The 21,231-nt window shown below is 38.9% G+C and overlaps 1 protein-coding gene across 1 annotated transcript in view; it reads right to left on the minus strand.

Moving 5' to 3' along the window:
• Nucleotides 1-466: 466 nt before the first annotated feature.
• Nucleotides 467-21,231, minus strand: part of LOC146321229 (transmembrane protein 65-like) — a 50,880-nt gene continuing 30,115 nt past the window's right edge. Inside the window, exons 5-7 of the mRNA XM_084726286.1 lie at nt 15,483-15,525; nt 3,641-3,746; nt 467-2,243 (exon numbers count right to left, since the gene is read on the minus strand). Of these exons, the coding sequence (XP_084582412.1) occupies nt 2,094-2,243; nt 3,641-3,746; nt 15,483-15,525 (299 nt within the window). The 3' untranslated portion in view covers nt 467-2,093. The remainder of the gene's footprint in view (nt 2,244-3,640; nt 3,747-15,482; nt 15,526-21,231) is intronic.

The raw sequence follows: 21,231 nt of genomic DNA on the forward strand, positions 1-21,231 counted from the left end.
AGGCAGAGAAGCTTAGCAGCTGGACGTTGAGGGGTTTGAATACTAAACAGGGAAAGCAAATAGGTGATAGTTTATACACAGAAGTATGTGACAGTGTGAGGTGAACTAAACTGGAAGAAACTGACAACTTTCTCTGAATTTCAACCAGCGGAGGGCAGTAGAGCAGAGACAATGATATATCTATAGGTACAGGAAAAAACAGAGTTGTGCGTTAGTGCTGTTGTAAATGCAGTAACAGCTTTATCACAGACTGGAAACAGGTTAACAGAAACTGGAAAATTAACTTTTTGTCCACCAGCCAAATGATTGTTCAGATTTCACCTGCCGCTTGCATATTTTACTGGAATTTGGTTGGTTGTGAAGTTTCTGCTCACCACGCATGAAAGAGGAGGAGAAAAGTCTGGTATTGGAGCCAGTGGTTGGTGCAAATGGGGCAGAGGCAGAGGTTTGTATTTCTCTCCCTCTGAGGAAAGTAACAAACTGTTCTGTAAAAGGTTGGATACTGTTCCTCTGCACTTGTCTGGTTACATACTGTGTTCATGATGTCAGATGTTTTGGGCATGTTACTGCTTTGGGTGATTATCATCATGCATAGAAACATATAATATAAAGTGAACCAGCAACAAAAAAGATAATATCAGGATTCCCACTCTTTTCTAGAGATTATTTTCCAGGATGATCTCGCCGGTGTGATGTATGTTGATGTAAAACATGTACAGTCTGTGGCTATAACTTACCTATGAAATAATCTCTTACATGTTTAGAATTAGGACAGATTGACCATAGACTGATGCAAACATACCTGGAGATGTAAAAAAAAAATTCACTAAAGATTTACATTTTAATGTCACTACTTTTACTGCTATCTCTTACAATCTATCTTTAATGCTCTGTTTTAATATCATATTATTAGTAGAATTTCATGTTGTTTCTTTTGGAAAGCCCTTTGTGTTCTATGCTTGGCAAGTGCTATGTGAATAACGTGTCATTATCATTAATTTGTAACCTGAATCCCATTTGTCTTATGAATTATGTCAACCATAGCTGCCTGGACGCCAATAACTGAGGCTCTGACAGATTCAATCTCAGCTCAAGAAAAATAGGAGAGGTAATTTTCCAGGACAACACAACATTTTCTCAGACATTTCATTTTTTCTTTCATTTTCCATGTGTTTTTCAGGATGCAAGGGAACCCTGAACACCTAAAGAAGCAGCTCGTAGGCTCAACCTCCAGACTTCTCACTAAAAGAAGACGTTTTGTCTTGGGGAGTGAATGTTACAGGCCAGCAGACTTTTTGGACTTTAAGACTTTGACATCAAAAAGGCAGACATGCTCGTAAAACTTAAGAACAATGTACTAGATGTGCAAGGGTGCATCTTTATATGCACAAGTGACCCCTCTACTGAAATCTTCACCCCCAATAACTAGGATTAAGAAACATAAAGTTCTTCAAAGCATAGTTTAACACTGCTGAATCAAGCCACTGGCATGCCTCTTCTGACAATATTCAAGAAAACTTCAAGGTCATGGAAGGTCACTGCCATGTAAGACATTTTGAAGATTTTTTATCTTAATGAGCTCTAAAGGGTGTCTTTTTCTCCTGCACTGGGTCCAAGCCTTGTTGACATTTTAGTCAGCCCTCGAATGGTCAATTACCTTGACTTGCCATCAAACCATCGAGAGTCAGAGGTTAATATATTCGACAGACTGGGAGCACAGGAGAGAAAGAGGTCACTGCAGTGTGTTTCAGATAAATGAGTTTCAGCCCGTGTCAGTCAGTCAAAACATGGTGAGGTTACGGTGCAACAGTTTGGGTAGCAGCAGTCCAATGAATCCCCCGTCTCCGGTCAGGAGACAGGTCAGGTCCCTGTGCTTAAGTTCAAAGTCTACAACCAAATAATATCTAAAATCCTCTTCAGAATAGCTTTTGGTAGTTGAGACTGGGCCTTGCAAGGGAAGACAGAAGATCAGACTGAATGGGGTTCAGTGACATTTCCATACACTCCAGTCGCCCTGACATGGCCAGTCAGTCCCAGTTTAAAGTATTCTAATGGATTCCAAATAGTATTTGTCTCCGGCAAGTGGGTGGTTTTCAGTTTTTGCTGCTCTCTGTTGGAGCAGGTGGTGGTTGTGTTTTCTCCTTCGTGTCTGTCTGGCCTTCTTTCTTCTCGTCATCGTCCTTGAAAAACAGGAGAGGAAACATGCCGAGGATACAGCCGATGCCAACACCGATGGCTTTTCCCTACACAAAGAAAAATGGAGGTAAGAAAGCCATATTCACACAATACATTTTAAGACAACAGGTTTTAAAGGGATAGTTCATCCCAGTGCGAAAGCACTCAAAAAAAGATACACTTGAAAAACTCAGCAATGTCTCTTTGTGTTTGTGACCTCCAGCTTAATGACAATTTCAGCAGCAGAGAAGATGTCTAAAATGACTGTAACACACCTGTCACCTGTGCTAGGACACTACGCTTCATATGATCCTCAGAAACTTCAACTGATCTTCATAATATTAAAAAGAAATGATGTTACTCTGTATTGATCTATTTTAATACCTCTGACATGGCACACCCACCCTCAGCTCCCTGTCTTGAATTGTACCCAGTCTCATCTGGTCACCCTAATGCAGAGGGAGGCGTGCATCTACTCATGGACGAGAGGCTCGAGCTCGTGACAGTGTGGGATGTGAACATTAATGGCATCTTCCTCAGCTGAACTCCACTGAGGCAGCACAGTGACGTAGTTTAGAAAGAAATTAGTTCACCGCTCACAGAAAGGTCTGTGTATTATCTTGACTAATGATTTATGGATAGAGGCATTGCTGTTGAGTTTTTTCCAAATGTATTTTTGTATTTGCATTGCTTTAAGCAAAACAAGCCGAGTGCCATCTAGTTCCATTACACCTTAGAGAAGACAGACATCTCTGTGGTCGTTAAGTTCAAAACTTGGCAATTCACACCAAACGTATAACTGTCCCTAAATTATCCACACAAAAAGAAAGCTTTACAACGCTTTCATTTCTAGAAAATATGCCTCTAACATTTGAGTTATAAGCAACTTGTCAATCCTGGAGCACCCAGCCTTCTTACTGTACAATTCAACAAGAATGACTGTGTTAAAAGATTGACTTAAGACACCAAATTCCCATTACACTCTGACATGTATTCTTATGTGTTTGCAAGAAAACAAACAAATATTTCCCAACCTGCCAGAACAACTGGCCTGACCTTTTGCCATTAGCCGGCAGAAACCTTTTAGTTCTTGACTAATCACTCAACCTAATTAAAGTTAATTACATTACACACTTCAGCAGTCACAGCATATTAAAAACCATTCAGGTCTAATTTCCTCACACAATGAATGAGGGATAGAAAGGGCACGTCACAGAGGCCTGTGTGTCTGTTGTCTGCCCTGATGTTTGCGATGCATTACACTTCCTTCAGATGCTCTTTCCAGCAGGTTAATTAATATCCAAGCTGACTGTGTTTATGTTGGGTGTTTATTGGTCTAATAGGCTTTTGTCTGTCTTTCATTTACACATAATTGAAAACAGAGACCTGCATTTATACTGGAAACGTGACAGAGACGGCTAGAGAGCAGGATCGTGGATAAAGTTTGAGGGTTTTATGAACCAACCGAGTGAGAGCTGACTCTGGTCTGCCACATGTCGGCCTGTTTTGGGCTCAAGTCAGGGATCTGCATTCCCAGCCGAGACGCCAAGGCCTCCACATAACCTGCCAGCCTGAAGAGAAGAGCAGACAGGCAGAAAGAAAGAAAGAAGAAGAGAAAGAAGAACTAAAGTTAATATACTATTAATTACTTTGAATCATTGCTAGAATTCCATCACTTCTGGAACTGCAGTAAGCAGCCAACGTATTTATCAGTATGCATGCCATCACCAGTAAACCATAATGAAAGGATATATTCACATTCAGCAGTAGATAAGTGATCCCACTAAAATTTTAGATTAATCTCGAAATACTCAGACCAAGAAACAATTGCGTGTATTTTATAACATTATAAAACTTATTTTAATATTTGTAACGGATTTCCTCCTCGAAGTGTCACAGAAAATAATCACTTCCTACAGTAAAAGGTGAAAACAAGCTGATCCAAAACATATAGATGCATACAGCATAATATAGTATTTACAGTAATAAGGTGTTTTGTTGTTCAAAATTGTTTCCCAAAATCAGGAACTGTCTCCATTTTGGCACATGTAGCTGCAGCTGTTGCTTTTTGTTATCTTTGTCATTTTTTGTGTGAAATTGGGTAACAGTAAGTAGGGGTACTCTTCTGTCACAATTTGAGCTTTCTAATACAAAAATACAGCAGACCTACTGCCGAAATAGGAAAAACTGATCACATTGTCTTTGCCTTTTGTGTAAATTTATATCTTAAGAATATTTTAAATGAAAATAAAGACCAGCAGCATTGCATTTGCAAGTTATTGCAAGTACAAAACAGTCAAAATGACCACCTTGGCTATTCTAGTGTCAAGGTGTATTGAGAAATGAATTAACTGAGAATGATCAATTATCCTTCACTTCATCAAGTGAAGAATTTGATCCTTCATTTATCTTTTTTTCTTTCACAAGATGGACAGACCAATCAAGGAGAGGAGAATGACAGACATAAAGGTCAGTAACATGGACATGTGATTAAGTTATGGACAGAAGACTCAATATGTAAGTGAATGTTCAGGCATGAGCAGAATATAAACACTGTGCACACGGTGAAGTCCTCAGCTCTAAATGTCAGAATGTGTTCATATGTAAAGAAAAAGAAAGTCAAAAGAAATATGAACATCCTGACTTATAGAAATAAAATGTATCACTCAAACAAATGTGGTACACACATTCACACACATATTAAAATTATGTTTGAACCACTTATTCATGTTTGTTTTGTTCCATAATAGTCTCCATTGTCTGTTTCTCCTCATTACATGTCATGACCCATTTAACCACCCACGGGACAACACTCAGCATAGCAAAGTAACGACTTTAGTAATCGATTTTTAACAAAAAACAAAATAAAATCAGCAGATGAATGTTCCAATCTGCTCCCTGTTGCTGCCATCTGTCATCAACCCAGCAGGATGTCAAATATCAGCTCAAATAACAGAGAGAGAGCGCTGATATTGTGTGTGTGGTGAAATCGTTTACAGCTCTCTTCAGTGTTTTACACAGATGACAGAACAAAGACAGATTGCACCAGATAAAGAACAGTTTTCACTAACAGAGATGTAGCATTTCAAAGCCATTAATCATCCAAAAGTTTTTATTGTTCATTTCAATTCTAAAGTTGTACATTTCGTCTGATGTGGAGTGTTGAATAGCCCTATATGTAGATCTGTAGATGAGCAGTCCTATATAACTGAGAAATTATTTCATTTTCCCCATACAGTACATATAAAACTATTACATTAAACCATTGAAATCCAGATAAATTAGTTGTTTATTGTTTTCATTTTTAGTTTGGGAAATTCTTCTATCATCTGCATCCATAAACCTCATCAGCCTAATATCATGAAGAGCAAGCATGTAGGTTCATCAATGAATCGACCACCAGAAATGTGTGACTGTTTATCAATGAACTACAGATAGTTTATTATAGATTAACTACAGAGCTGTGAGAGGAAGGAAAGAGCCAATATTTCCCTCAGTGAGGATAAAGGTCACATGTTTTATGTCAACATGAGTAAGAATGTGGGCAAGAAAGGAATAAAAAACAGAAAAATAATGTTACTGATGGCAATTATTGTGTCAATTATGCTCGGTTCCACACCAAAATAATAAATCAAATAAGATTTAATGAAATCTGTGAGGGAAATGCACCTTTGTAGCGACAAAAAAGGATTCAGCACAAAAGGGATGAACATAAATAACACATATACTATGGCACATGGGGACATCAAACTTATAAAAGGCTGATTGTTCCTTGCAAGAAGACTAAAAACGTGTCACCAATGTAAAAAAACATCATCATGCAAAGTTTTAACTCTCCAACTGCAGCTGATGCTAAATGGAAAAACAAAAAATGCTGTTAGTAAAGCTGGTAAAGTTTTCCCACAATTAGTAGGAAGGATCATTTCTGCATCACAATTTTCATTTTATTTAAAAAGAATATTCAAATCATGATGCTGTGACATTTGTTGGGGTCTGTACCAAACAAACAATGTTTCCTTACATCTGAGATCAAGTGGTACGATACTTCATTATAATGCATTTTTGTTATAAATTTTACCTTCAAAAAATTACAGCTTCTGTGATTTGGATATCATACTTGACCATACCGTGATTCTGATCAGTAATATTTTGATTAACTGTGCAGCCCTATTTCCTGATGTAATGGTGTTATGGTGTAGATGGTAAACTCTGTGGTCGACTCTGGTTAATATACAGGACCGGGGCCCACTGGGTGATCCAGACTTGCTAATGTACATATTGAACTAGCTGCAATTACAAATGCAGAAACTGTGTATTGACTAAATGTGTTACATTAACTCACATCTTTTTCTTTGGATTATTATCTTATAAACTTTAGATGTGTTGATACGTCATACTGTGAACTTTTGGATTTTCCATGAGGAATCTTGGCACATTCCTGCACAAAATACGTGCAGCTCTTTCATTTGCATAATATATTGCAATATATTATCATCAACTATTTTTTCACATTTTATTGTCAATCTTCTATTTTCTATTTATGCATCTTGACTTGCAGTACTTGTTATCTTTCTTTACATTTTTCTGCTTAATATGTTTATTGTTATGTACCAAAGGATTGTTTCTTATGAAGTAAATATATTTTGTGAGAGGAGAAACTTCAGATGACTTGTCCAAAGTACTACTGGCCTACTCATGACTGTCATGGACAGACTGTGTGCTCCAGTGGTACTTTGAACAGGTCATCTGAAGTTTCTCCTCTCACAAGAATCAGAAGAAGCACTGGACAGATTGATTGCTGCTGCTTGTGGACTGGTTTGAGCATCTCTAACCTTTTTCTTTATCTGCTTAATATATTTTATGTTTTGTTTCTTAAGATTTCCATACCTTAGTATCCTACATGATGGGACTGTGCCTGTAAGGTAATGGCTCCCCCTGTTGGGATGCATTTGCTGTGCTGTTTGCAGTCATCTATAATTAACCCCACCAGTGTGTATTGATTGTGAAAATTGCCAGAACACACACTGAGGAAGGAATTAATTACAGTCAACTTGGAGTGCGGTCTGAATGTTTGTTTTTTATTATTAACTACAGTCAGGAATCAGCACCCAGTCCTCAAGATTTAACTGTGAGTTGTGCATGTTGTATTTTTTTTTTTTTGCACCAAAACATCAAGGCAAATTTATTTTATGTGAAAACCTACTTGCCAATAAACCTCATCCAAAATAAAAGTGGAACTGAGAGAGTCTGGGACGCTGCTGTACCTGACTGTCATGTGTCATGATATGTGTCCAGTCTGAGGCTGCTGCAGCCAAGACAACATTCAGTGCAGGTCAAGCAGCTTCAGTGTGAGAAAAGAAACTGAAGTCAATATTTGGACCAGGTCTGGTTCAGTCACCGGAACTAATGGATCCTCAGTTCACTGCTCACACAAATAAGCTGCAGCTGCAGCTGTCGAGCTGGGGAAGAGATAAGTAGCAAGTAGCCTATTTGAGAGAAAGATAAGGTGACAAGGAGAGGAAGATAGTGTGGGTGTGTGTTGTGCTGTATGTGTGAACCAGGTGTATGTCAGTAGTCTATCATCACAGAAGAACAGAAATACTAGAAATGCAGCCTTTTCAGGAAAGTTTTTTTTTCTCAGTTTTTATCATTACGACAGATGGACTATTAAGTTTAAAAATCCAGACTGAGCACGAGGACAATAACTACATCACAACAACAGGGGGCAGAATTGCGCCTCTAGTCTCATGGTCAGAGAAATCGACAGCATATATATTTCTATGCTGTTCCAATTCACATCCATGCAAAACTTTTAGATTTCTGTGGTTCATACCTTCAATACCACAATAACACAGACTCTCCTGCCTTTGAGTAAAATCCAGTCCAATTATTTCACATACTTGCAACAGAATAAGTCAAAGGAGATCAGGTCTGAATGAGAAAATAAAATAACTGCAGTATTCAAAAACACTAAAATGATTAAATTTACTGATAGCAGCACCAGCTAAAGCAGACAGAATGCTGAAACTCAACCTGGCTGCTCCAGAAGTTAAACAAAATAAATCCACACATTTTACCATCTAGAACACGTGCGTCTGTGTGCCGAGCACCTCATGTTACGTGGCCCTTCAGAGCTCGCAAAGAATATAATTTGTGCAACACAATTCTATGCTGCATTAGAGAAGTATGGTGTCGATAAACTACATGTCCCATAATGCAACCCTGATTTTGTTACTCTGCACACTGAAAGCATGAAGTTGCTAATGTTAGAAGCACCAGCCTGGGAAAATGCCATCATTTAATTTTTTTAGTAAAACCATGCACATTCATACAGTTTTCTTCCTTGAACAACAAATGAATCTATTAGTGCTATCATAGCATTTTGTTAAGTGTGGGAATGTTGTGTTGGATTTAAATTGTTAAAAAGGCACAGCTGCTCCTCATATTAGCAGTGATATCTGGGACACTGTTTGATGCAGAAAGCAGTGGTGCCACTGGCAGGGATGTGAGTCAGAATCAGTGAGAAAGATAAACTATGAGGAACAAAAATGTTACAGTGATAAATTAACCACAGTCGATGGTAAATATGGTGCGTTTCAAATGGCTGGTTGGAGTGTCATTATAGAAATCATTCTTTTATGAGATAAACTGAGATTATGCCACAATTTAAACAAGGATCCACCCTACTGAGTAATTCCCCTGGTCTGTGACAGATACTGGGCTTAAAATCTCTTTAGAGGACAGCAAGCATAACTAGATTTTCCCTGAGGGGATCAATTAAGTATCACACTATTGTTAATCCTGAAATTTATAAATCTAACTATCAGTCAGCCATTTATTCATTCATTGCCTTTATCCTCTTTTTATAATACCCTAAAAGGTCATGGAATATGCTCCAATTTAACCCAGCATGCATTAGTTATAAGGCAGAAATACAGACAGGACATCTCAGGGTTATGTGTCACAGTCAAGGAAGAGGCTGGAAATCAAATCTGGCACCCCATATTTTATTCCTTAGAGCCCTCTAATGTGATTCTCTAAGTTTTAATTCTGTTTTTCTAACTTGGCTTGATGCAATAATGCTTTACTGGATGCCCCAGAAAGCCACTGATTCATTGTGGCCATAAAGAACAAAAAACAGCAGCTCAGACTATACAGTGCAGGAGTGTCGGTAATAACTGGCTGAATGGTCACGATGACTCATGAGCTAAACTCAAGTCTGGACTTCAACGAGGTTAAGCTGGTTTCCTATGTCTGTCAAAACACACACATGCACAGGGGAAAATCTGACACAGTCACCAAACATGAAACACACACACACACAAACAAACACATTGTGTGGATATAGCCGCACAGATTGCTCACCACAGGCACCAACACACACAAAATAAACACACACACACATATGGGAAATCTCATAGAAGAGCAGGGAGTCACAGCAGCAGAGCTCATCACTGTCTCTTGGTTGAAGCAAACAGACGCTGAGTAGGATGATTTGAAAACAATCACTGCAGTGTAATCACTACACTATTGACCAAAGAGACTCCAGAGGATCATCCTGTAGTGACAGCTACATCTATTTGTGCCGGTTAATGACACGACTGGGAGAATCACTAATGTGTTCATGAACCTGTCGTACATCTTTTCCTACTAGTCACCGTGGCTCGCGCTGCTGTGCTGCCTGTCTGTCTGTGTCAGTGATTACCAACCAGGCGTACTTCTACCCCAGGGGGTACTTCTGCAGTTGCAAAGGGGTACTTGGAAAGATTAAAGAGAACTCAACTCATTTGTATTCACCTGTAACACCTGAATACTACTGTTACGACCACAAGCTGGGCTAGGGGATGAGGGGTGCAACATTAAATAAATTTACCTGGAAGAAAAAGGAAGGAAGGAGAACTGAGACAAAATGATGTTCTTTTATTAACAAATGTGTCAAATTAAGTTAACTAATTAAACTAACAAAGGGGTTAACTTAACCTACTAAATTAAACAACACACACACACACACAAAAGACAAGTGTCCATGCTAGCCAAGGAGGCTAACAAGAACACAACACAGAAACAACACAGAGTGCCTTTGCTAGCTGGCAGGACTAGCAAAGCACATGGGGGCGCCCAAACGAGTGCCCTTACCAGTGCCTTCACTAGCAGAGAGCGCTAGCAAAGCACTTGTCGACCGCCACGAGTAGTCTAACCTGCTGCTGCAGGATTAGTCTACAGACTAGCAGACTTTAGTCGGCCGAATGGCCCACTAGCCCTGATCGAATGGCCCTCCAGCCCTGACATGTGGACTTCCGTCCACCAAATGGCCCACTGGCTTTGATCGGCTGCAATCTCCAGGCTTTTAAGCACCAGGTCCTGATTGCAGAGCAGCTGCACCTGATGCCAATCACTGCAATCTGCAAGGGGGGGAGGGGCAGAACCTGGGCACAGGAGAGCACAGCACTACACAGACACTGTGGCACGTAACAACTACATAGGTAGCAAGCAAGCAGAAAAGTGACTGAATGGATGATATGGATAGCTACTTAGTAGGGATATAACAATATACTGAATATCACAATACAATAACAAAAAAAAATGCCTCGATACCATACTGGACTGTGACGAAGAGGAAGGCAGGAAGAAAAGCACTTTTAACTTAAAAGGAAAAACTAATTTTGGTTAAACATAAATGCTGATATTTTATTTTATATTATTGTACCTTCAGATTATTGTAACATTACACCACTACTGAGTACTCTTTTAACCATTTATCCTTAACTTCTAATTGTAATGCTTAATGTCAAATAGCTGGCAAAAAGTATTTGATATATGGTTGAAATTGTTAGCTGAACATAAACAGCTAAAAAGGTAAGAGTTATACTTCTTGGCAAAGTAAAAGTAGTGGAAAAATGTAATGGATAAATGGTTGAAAGTTTGAAATACTAAGCTAAAAGTAGAAAAATAATGAAAAACCTAATATAGTGCATAAGATATTGTAGATTGCTTTAACAGTTGAAATAGTAAACGCCTTGGTGAAGAAACAATAAGTGGACTGATACGTCCAGTTTCTACCACTCCAACTGGTAGCAGTGCAAATGTAAACGTGACTAAAGTATTTACAATTAAACTGTACAAGAAAATATAACATCCAGTGAAGAAATCAACTCAGATCATTTCATTTAGAACATGACGGATAGTGCTGATGAAGAGGTACTTCAGTTCAACTGACAGGACTGTGAAGGTACATCAGAGAAAAAGGTCAGGAATCACTCGTCTAGATCAACTCTTATTAAACTGGTGTAAACTAGATGAAATTATGTTTAACACAGTCACTGTTTGATAGCTATGAAAGCAACTAACAACAATCTTTGTATATCTGTAAGAATATTGGTTAACATGTATAAAAATAAAAATTATGTCAATTATGTCTCCAGAAAAGGTTTTAAAGCGAAGGCCTCCCACTGAAATCCAAGAACTGTGAAAAAATATTATCCACCAAACCCAGACATACATACCAAACAACTCACTTTCCATTAACAAAAGATTCAGTAGATATTTATCTTTCCACCGTGTGTGATTAAAAAAGTACAACAAAGGTAGTCACATTTTTGACTGGATGAAACCAAAATGAGGGTTTTCTGACAGACAAATAGGCAATTAATTTCTTTGAGTCTTTCCAGCAAATGCAAATGACATGATAGGCAGAATTTTAATCGATCTCTAGAGCTTTTCATTTGGCTCATTTAGGCAGGTGAGAACATGGAAATCATTTCACCCAGACAGACGGCCTGAAAATGGGGAACTTGATCCTCTTCCAAGAGAACTGCAGTGCGGTTTGTTAGTAGTGAGAATGTGAATCCAAGCTGACTACAGGAAACAACCTAGAAAATATGCAAATTTGTGGGTACAAGGACAGACTCCCAGTCCAGGCATTTTTACATTTGCTGTTAGCAAAGACACTGAATGGGCAGCGAGAAACAAAGAGCACAGAGCGGCCTCAAACTACTAGTCTGTTAATTGATTTGTTAAGCAGAAAGAAATTAAAATGAATTGCTTTCACCTTATCAAAGTTTAATATTTGCTACTCTTCCTACTTTATTATGACAGGAAACTGAACATATTTAGATTTTAGATTGTTGTTAGCCTTAGTTCACTGCCCAAGTCATTCATGCACAGAAAAACCTAATGGCAAAAGATTTTGTTTTGACTTGGCCATACCACCAACTGTCTCTAAAATGGAGTAAAAGTTGATCAAAAAGCTGTTAATTATTCAAACTGTTATTTGCAAATGTGGATCAGAGCAAACTAACACTAAAACTGTGACAGGTTTGTAGTAAAGAAGCGTCTGGGGTCTTATCATCCGTCAGCTTGAGATCAGAGTTTACTCACAACCTCAGCAGAAAAGTCCACTGCGCCTCCTCCTCAGCTCTGAACAGCTACTAAAGTGCCACCAACTCCCAGAGTAATCTAAAGCACGGGGTTTTATATGTGTGCACTTAAGCCTTTTCCTATTTGAAATGAACATGAACTGTAATGCAAATGCTGGAGTGAAGGACACCTGCAGCAGCTCCACTGAGACTCTGTGTTACAGACAAACAGCCTTCACACTCACTGGTGTAAATCTATCAAAATAAGAAAAAAACAGCATCTCTTGTCTGGTCTAATCGAGTCTCACCTTGACAAACAGGCCACAAGGGCTCTACTCTCCAATTATGATTGAGTGGCAACACACACCACACACACACACTGAAGCAAAACTGTGTATGTGTGTCCACCGAGAGCGCTTACAAAAGCCAGAAAAACTTAGGTAATCCATCACACTAAAACAACATCAGCGCAGTGTCTATAATTGTCCTCATACCTGTCTGTCTATGCGTTACCTTGTCTGTTCTGCTGACTCTCCATGTACTTAAAAGAGAAATAGTAATAACCTGTTATATCACTAATAATCACTGAAATACAACCAACGGGCTGTTTGTGCCACATGGCTGGAGGCCTCTTCCATTACTGTAAATTTTATGGTTTGTTAAGCACCATGAAGTTGGTTAGGGAGCTGATTATGGTCCCTGTGGCCACTAGGAGGCTCTGAGGAGGACCAGCGTCATGAAACAGCTGATTGAACCTGATGACAGACTACAGTCGTTTGGAGGATGCAAAACACATTTATGTTTCTCCAGGCTGAAAACTTCCTCATGGATCATTACGTGTTTATTGATCAAACCCGCTCACATGCTGCACCCAACTATGGCAGACCTGGCAGGTAATGTTCTACTTCATAATATAGTACTGTAAAACATACATCATTTTGGAGGAAGGGAGGAATAAACTAGTCTCTAGGTGATTTCATGTTGTTTTGAGTCTGTCAGTGGAAACAAAAGAAATATAGAAAGCTGGAGGAGGAAAACAGAGATCAAAACAATACACTTGAATCCTGGCTTGTATTAATGAAGCAGCTTTAGCGATGTTCAACATTTTTACATCTTGTGAAATCGGGGTCAACAATAAAATATTCAGTCCAAGTTTTAGAAAAGTATAATACAGGTTACTGGAACTGGAATTATACTACGTGCATAGTTATACAAAAAATGCACAAACCCTGAATTTACATCAATAAATTGCAGGTTGGCAAAATGCATCTGATCTGACTAATCAGACTCAGATTGCTTACATGACCATGAATAAATAATGTTACATCAAATCCTTCCACAACAACAAAATCCAATGTAATCCCACTGTGATTTAAAGATTAAAATTACTGTATTAAACAACTTCTTATAATAAGTATGAAATGAATAGTGTCTGTATTTTGACTTTTCAATGGTGCCAACACATCCAAAGTCAGTTTTAACACTTTCTGTTGGAAGGGCAAAATGTGTATCTTCTACATCTGTCAATAACTGGTTTAAAGGTCTAGTTTGTAAGATTTATTGGCAGAACATGACAGAAATGTAATATTATTTTTTCATTAGTGAAATAATCACCTGAAAATAAGAATTTGTTGTGTTTTTGTTACCTTAGAATGAGCCCTTTATATCCACAAAGGGTGCAGGTGCTCTTCATGGATGTACTATTATGAACTGGATACTGAATGCAAAGATGGTGCCTATTTGGTCCAAAGAGAATAATTCACCTGGTGCATAAACCCAAAATAATCTAGCTTCTGGGTTTACATGGTGTGCAGTCCACTGAATATGTGCAGTAGTATTTCTCTTGCTGGCCTGCACAAGCTCCCACTCAAAGAACTCAAAGTGATGACATTACAGATTTTTTTTATTGCTTTCCTCAGCTCTAGGAAGGTTTACAAATATAAAACCTCCATGGATCAAAAAATAATAATAATAGAAAGACTAATAATTCAGCAGTTTTACAAATATCTTTATAATGGTGGCCAATGGACAAAATATTCTTTGGGCTATAGGGGAAGTTATTATTACATGTTTATGGTCCACTTTCACAAAGGCCACCATATTATCACATCATGTTTCTAAACTTACCCAGAATGTACAAAACAAACACTGGCTCTAGATATGATCTCTGCATTTAGCACAAATTTTGCTGCCAACACAGACTCTCCTTCACGCTTGTGAGTGGAGAGTAAGACGAAGTGTTTGCAATCTGTAAGATGACCACTAGATACCATTAAATCCTACACACTGGTCCTTTAACATTAAGATTTAGTTCTACGAGGATTTATATTCTATAGCTGTAACATCATTTGATTCATTCACAAAACAATTGGGCTGCATACTCCACTCATGACTCATCTTCCTCAGACTGTCTTGATTTAATCCAACAACATTAATAAACTCTAATTATTAGCTATTCTTATTCATGGTAATATCTCATTTTATGCCTTACACAACCAAAGTCTTCTTTCCTCTGGGACACAAACCTCTGGTGGCTGTATTTCTCTCTCCCTTGCTGCTCACGATTATCTTTTTCTGGGCTAAACTCAGTAATTACGTTTAATGTTAAGCAATTTAATGACTCAGTCTTTATCAAGGGGAGTGGAGTGGGATGGTTAACCACTTCTTTTATCATGTTAATTTAAAAAAAGTACTTTGGTTATTATAATTTGTGTATGCCTGGGTGGAAAAAAAAGACTGTATTGCTGTATTAATTTATGTAAATGAATAGAAGCGATATGTGATATTACCATAGTTTTTCATCATCATCAACCTTTCATCATTTGTAGATGGGGGTATTTATTCTGAACTATTTCAGTTTCCATCCATGATTTGCAGAAACTTAAAGGACAATAGTTGTCTGTGTTTGTGTGCGAGTGTGTGCGTTGGTGTGCGCATGTGTGAAATTCTTACCCCAGTCCTGCCAGATCAGACACCAGGTTGCCAAGGGCAGCAGCTGTGGAAAATGCGAGAAGAGAAAAAGACGTGATTACAAATGAGTTGAGAAATTGTGGCTTGTATTGAGGGGCAGCCAAAAGGCACAAGACATGGAATGTGTTTGAAGTTTTTCTTCATATGAAACACAGAACGTGACTCTTGGTATCCTCCTTATTAACAAGACAGAATGTTTTTTATTGTGCGTGTGGTGTAGTTAAAGCACATGTACATCAGAAGTACTAGTGGTGATGATGTTGTCTCCTGAAGTCTCATTTTCACACTATAGAGGTACGTGTCTATTAAAGCTTCCATCTATAACTGAGGATGAGGACTTTTGCCAGAAGCTGGAGAGAGACAAGCCCTTCAATTATCTTCACATGCTCTTCTCTACTACCCTTTGGCACTATAGACTATGATATTGCGCTATATGTTTCCTGAATGGTCTCTTACATTACAGAAGAACAGCACAAAAAGCAGCATGTTTGGACCATAAGCACAATATAAACCATAATAAACCATACAGCCCCAAAAACCATTTTTACATATATAAGACACACAAAGAAAATATGGTTGAAAGATTATCTTCAATTATCTAACCATACACTAGGGACACACAGCATTGGATTTGATCCAATATGCCACAATTTTCCATCACATTTTAGCCGACTGCCTATAGAAATATACGCAAGTTTTTTTTCCAACCAATTGCAGAGAACATTCAGTCTTTTCTGTAATGGAAATCTTATCATGATGGCCCGCTGGCAGATGCAGACAGAAATTGCAATGATTTTCAAAATGCGCATGTTCACTGAGCAAAGTAAGAAAACTGCTGCTGGCAGATTCCTTCACTGGTGCTTGTTTCTCTTTGTTCTTCACAAATATGTCGTAATAATTGGGACGACAGCTCTTAAAGGTGTAAATGCATGATTAAAGCATCACCTCATCACCATATCATATCAGCAGATGTTCATTTCAGGCTGATAAAATATTTATTTTAAAGCCTTTTATGGCAGATACCACAGGAGAACTAAAATTGTTGTGAACCCCTTCCATATACTACTCCTTTTTCTACCACGCTGGTTTTTCACAGGATATGATGGACAGCCACAATGCATTCTGGGCTCGTTAAGGAGGCAGAGGGAAGCACTGTTGAACTCCATGTCGCTGTTGACTCGTTCCCTGAGCCTAATAACTTCACATGAATAAAGCAGAGCAGAACTTCACAGACTGCCCAAAGGAGAGGAGGGGAGGAGGGCACGTTGAAATGACTTATGAAACAAGAGCAACAAAACTGCATGCCAAATCATCCCTGAATTTATCCAGGGCTTGTTCTCTTGCTTTTAAGTTGCTGTAGTATTGGCTCCTAAAACTAAAGACTAAAGTCTGTGCTTTGCTGTGTTCTCTCTGTTGTTGATGACCCTTAGCTCAGAGTATTGCTGCAGCTGCCGCAGTGGCACAGACACCTTCAGGGGAGGCAGACACAAAGCAGCAGTGCCGTCTCCGCTAAGACAAATCTCCATCCTGCCAAGAGGTCTCAAGTGCTCAATCCAAACTTTTCTGACTTTCTGCTCCTGCACCAACAAGGCTGACAACAACATACAATTTACGCAAACCAGATTTTCTATCTGCTGACAATCTGTAGTCGTGCATCTGAACACAACACCCACAGGACCTGCTGCAGCCACATTAATAAGCACAGAAGACCTTTAGCAGTCGCAGGATAATTAGAGGAGTCAGTGTGTGCTGAGATTTGGGAAGGTGTTGTTTACTGTATGTCTGTGACTCCAACCTTGTTGAAGAGAGTCTCGCCTGCGTGCTAGAACAAAGCATCAATGTTAATAAGCTGCTCGTTTATCTGTATCTGGCTCTCATCGACAATGTTAGCTTGTTGCTCTGTGAGAAGATCTTTGGAAAGGGTGCAAGTTTCTATTTCTTGGTTAATCAGTCAGTGCCAAATCACACCAAGTAGATTTGTGCCGCTAAACACAGAGATTTTTTTGGTATTTTCAACAGAAAGGATTGTTTGCACTGGGCAGGATCCAAGTCTGCATGTAACTCTGCAGTGAGTGAATGGAAAAAATGGTCTGCCTGAAAAGATTAAAAAAAAACATTATTAGGTGCTCACTAACACAAATTTTAACACATTTGTGAACAAAGTCTTTGTTTTTTTTCTTCAGCTGATGAAAAATAGGAGCAAAAGCAAAAGTGTTGCATTCTCATCCATTGTCCGTAACCGCTTATCCTACAGGCAATCAGTTAACCTATTATACTGCATGTCTCTGGACTGTGGGAGGAGGCCGGTGTACCCAGAGAGAACCCATGCGGACACGAGGAGAACATGCAAACTCTGCACAGAAAGACCCTGCCCCATCCACAAACTCTCCTGCCCACCAGCCAGCTGGGAGATTCAAACTCAGATCCTTCTTGCTGTGAGGTGACAGTGCTAACCACCGCACCACCGTGCCGCCCTGTGTTGAATTCCATTTTTGTATATTTCATTGTTCACTGTATGATGATTACCACTGTAACAATATTTCTGGCTATAAAACAAACTGTCTGGCTGCAGCAGACACTACAAACATGTTTTTTATAGTTAGTTTCTGCAGTTAGAGAAAGGTTGAGATGAATCAAATTGTCCTACTTTATATTCTCTTTGAAATATGGAGGATGATACTAATGAGCAATAGCATGTACTTTACATAGAGGTACAGTATGTCCTCAGTATGACACACCCCTGAAATGTGCTTCAAGTAATAAATAAGTGATATTTTTATTTTTCACAAAACTTAAAATACACTTTTTGTCTCTTCTTCTGTTACAGTTGCAGGGACCTCCGTACAAGCCCATGTGGAGGCAGATGTAATGGAGACCCCATCAGGCCTGATTATGTGGTCAAGCTGCTCAAATGTAATTACAAGACAGGGTCGGCTGCCTGCCTGTAACTCACTGTATTCTGCTTCTCGCTACGCTCTGCATCTGATTCAGTCCACCTCCACAGGTTGGTGAGATGTGCAATCACAAAAGACAAAATATATTATTACCATTTCACAGATGCTTTTACCACTTTTTTTCAAGTAAAAAAAGCTTGTATTTCATCCATCTCTCTCACTAATTAGATAAAAGAAAGGAAGATTCAAAGACAGGTGAGGGTGAGTAATCTGAGTTTGAGCAAAGGTGGAAGAGTTTGGAACAGTTTTTCACTCCAGGGTAAAAATAAATAAATTAACAGACTATTTATCCATTGCAAAAGAGTTTCCCTTCCCTGATGTTCTGTCCCTTACTTTATGATGGATATCTCCATCTTTCACAGGAACTTTCTAGACCTGCAGCAAAATCAGAGATGCTGCCTCCATGTCTATTGGTGGATAAATGGGCTGTGAAACTATGTGAAATAACAAATGAGGGGAGAACTTTTTATTCATGTCTCTTGCTTTTGTCTGCAAGGCTCACTTACCAGCTGTAGGTCATAATGTTCACACACTGAGAGATGTTACGTTGTGTATGAACAACACCTATCTGTACCTGGAGGTGTTCTACAGCAACATAACACACAATCATACCTACATATGCCACTACACTGGCTTAAAGGGTTTGGTTTTTTAAGTTGGGCTGTATGAGGTACTTTAAAAAAAGTAAAGAGCCTGTCTGATGGCAAGGTAAAGCATTGAAAATACTAAATATATACTAAATATAGTGTACACGCACACTGATACTGATTTTATTTAGGTGGGCCCTTTTTTAGGTGGTTAAAATATGTTTTTTCTTCTGATCCTGTCCACACTGATGCTCCTGCTGCTTTTCCAAACAGGGGGCATATCAACCATCATCTACTACAGGTAATACACTGAGTATCAGCACATACCTTAAACAGCCCCACTGCAAAAACCGCAAGCTACCCATTTAAGGCATGGCAGGTGAGTGTGGAAACTGTTCTCAGATCAAACATGCAAACCAGAGAGTAGAGGAAAAGATGTGAAGAAACCCAACCTGGAAGCATTTATTCAGCCTGGTATGTTAATGCAGCGTGTTATTAAGTTCCTAAAAGTTAGGAGAGCTGCTTTACAAACATTAGTGCAATATAATTATTAAAATCTAATTAAAATGTTCCAACTTGTGGGGATACAGGAAGGTCATGGGTCTTCAAGGCAAGTCTCGGCAGAGTGGAGTGATTTTGTGATAATCACCTTAGTTGTGATTTTTAATAGATTTAATCCTATTTGGGTTTTTTCCACATCATTACCGTTTAAATGATCTAATTGGTCCAACTCAGCAGCAGACCATTTTCTAACGTTGCAGCCTGCTGAGCCACATTTGCCTCCTAGACAATGTGATTGTGGACTTGACTACAGACTTGACACTAGTGCTAAATCACTCTGACTGGGTTAGATAACGGTGGTCTCTTGATGCACAGACCCCAAAATGTCCTCAATAAACCAGGAATAAGAAACATTCCACTGCTGTGAATACGGGGTCTGGGTGATAGAAACTGGGTTGAGGTTGTGCTGAAACAGAAGCTCCTCTATTTCTGTTTTCTATCTATGCAGTAGTTATATACATTTCTTTTTCCAAATCTCTAATTACCTGGGGATTTCTGAGGCCTGGGCTCACTTTCAAATCTGGAATTGAAAAATCTCTTCATGCCACTCAGAGATAACAGGCTCTGTCTGTCAAACTACTTGCAGCCTTTCACAAAAATGAATTCTACATTTTTTGTCTGGGTTTTTGCGACCTGATAAACCTCTTGTCTATAAATCCCGCCAGACCTGAAATTGCCCCTTTGGCTTAATCAAAGTCCCAATCATCCATTCATTGTAAAAGTGCCAAAAGAAGCGAACGCAAAAGCATATTTTTAAATGAGAAAAACTGGATTGAATTGTAAATCTACAAAAGCGGGATCAAGTCAAAAGCTTGTTTGACACATTAAGCACCTCCACGTGAAGATTCAAATACCTCCTCTCTCCAGTTTATCCCTAAAAGATCCATCACTCCTCTCGACAGTCTGCACTGGTCAAGTTTTCTACATGTCAGCAGGTCCGTGTGATGGAGACTAAAAACAGCTTCAGACCTCTGCTTTCTCCTCTGCTCGGTTAAAGCAGCTTTGACTCCTTTAAGTCTTATAGACAGATCAGTTTACTGAGGCTGTTTGATTTTTAAAAGCTAAAAACAAAGACACACTTCTAAGACCTCCACCAGCAGCAGAAAAGCAGCAGCAAATATCACTTAACCTTAAATTCATCATTTTTTCTGCACACTGTTACCAACAAAGGGATTTAATACAACACTCAACAAAAATACAAATGCAAGACTTGTTCTGTGCACACAAAAGATTTATTTTTCTCAAGATTTGCTCACAAATTTATTAAACTCTGCCGTAGAGAGCACCTCTCTTTTGCCAAGACAATCAATCCACCTGACAGGTGTGACCTATAGAGATGCTGATTAAACTGCATGATCACTGCACAGTCCTCTGCCTTGGACTGGTCAAAATAAAAGATCACTGAACTATGGCTGTTTTACATAAGTCAGGTGCCAAAGAAGAAGTGTTCGTGGATCCTGGGAGCGAGAACAAAAAAGTTGTGCTGATATTTTTGCTGAGTATAGTTGCATCAGCGTAATTCATTCCAATACTGACTGAGTGATGGTGATGATTTATCACAAATAAAAACAACACAAATATCCAGCAACTGTTCATAATGGTTATGTTTAACACCACATCAATATCAAA

The sequence above is a fragment of the Lutjanus erythropterus genome, chromosome 9 (assembly GCF_056507025.1).
Source record: "Lutjanus erythropterus isolate fLutEry1 chromosome 9, fLutEry1.hap2, whole genome shotgun sequence".
Lineage (NCBI taxonomy): Eukaryota > Metazoa > Chordata > Actinopteri > Lutjaniformes > Lutjanidae > Lutjanus > Lutjanus erythropterus.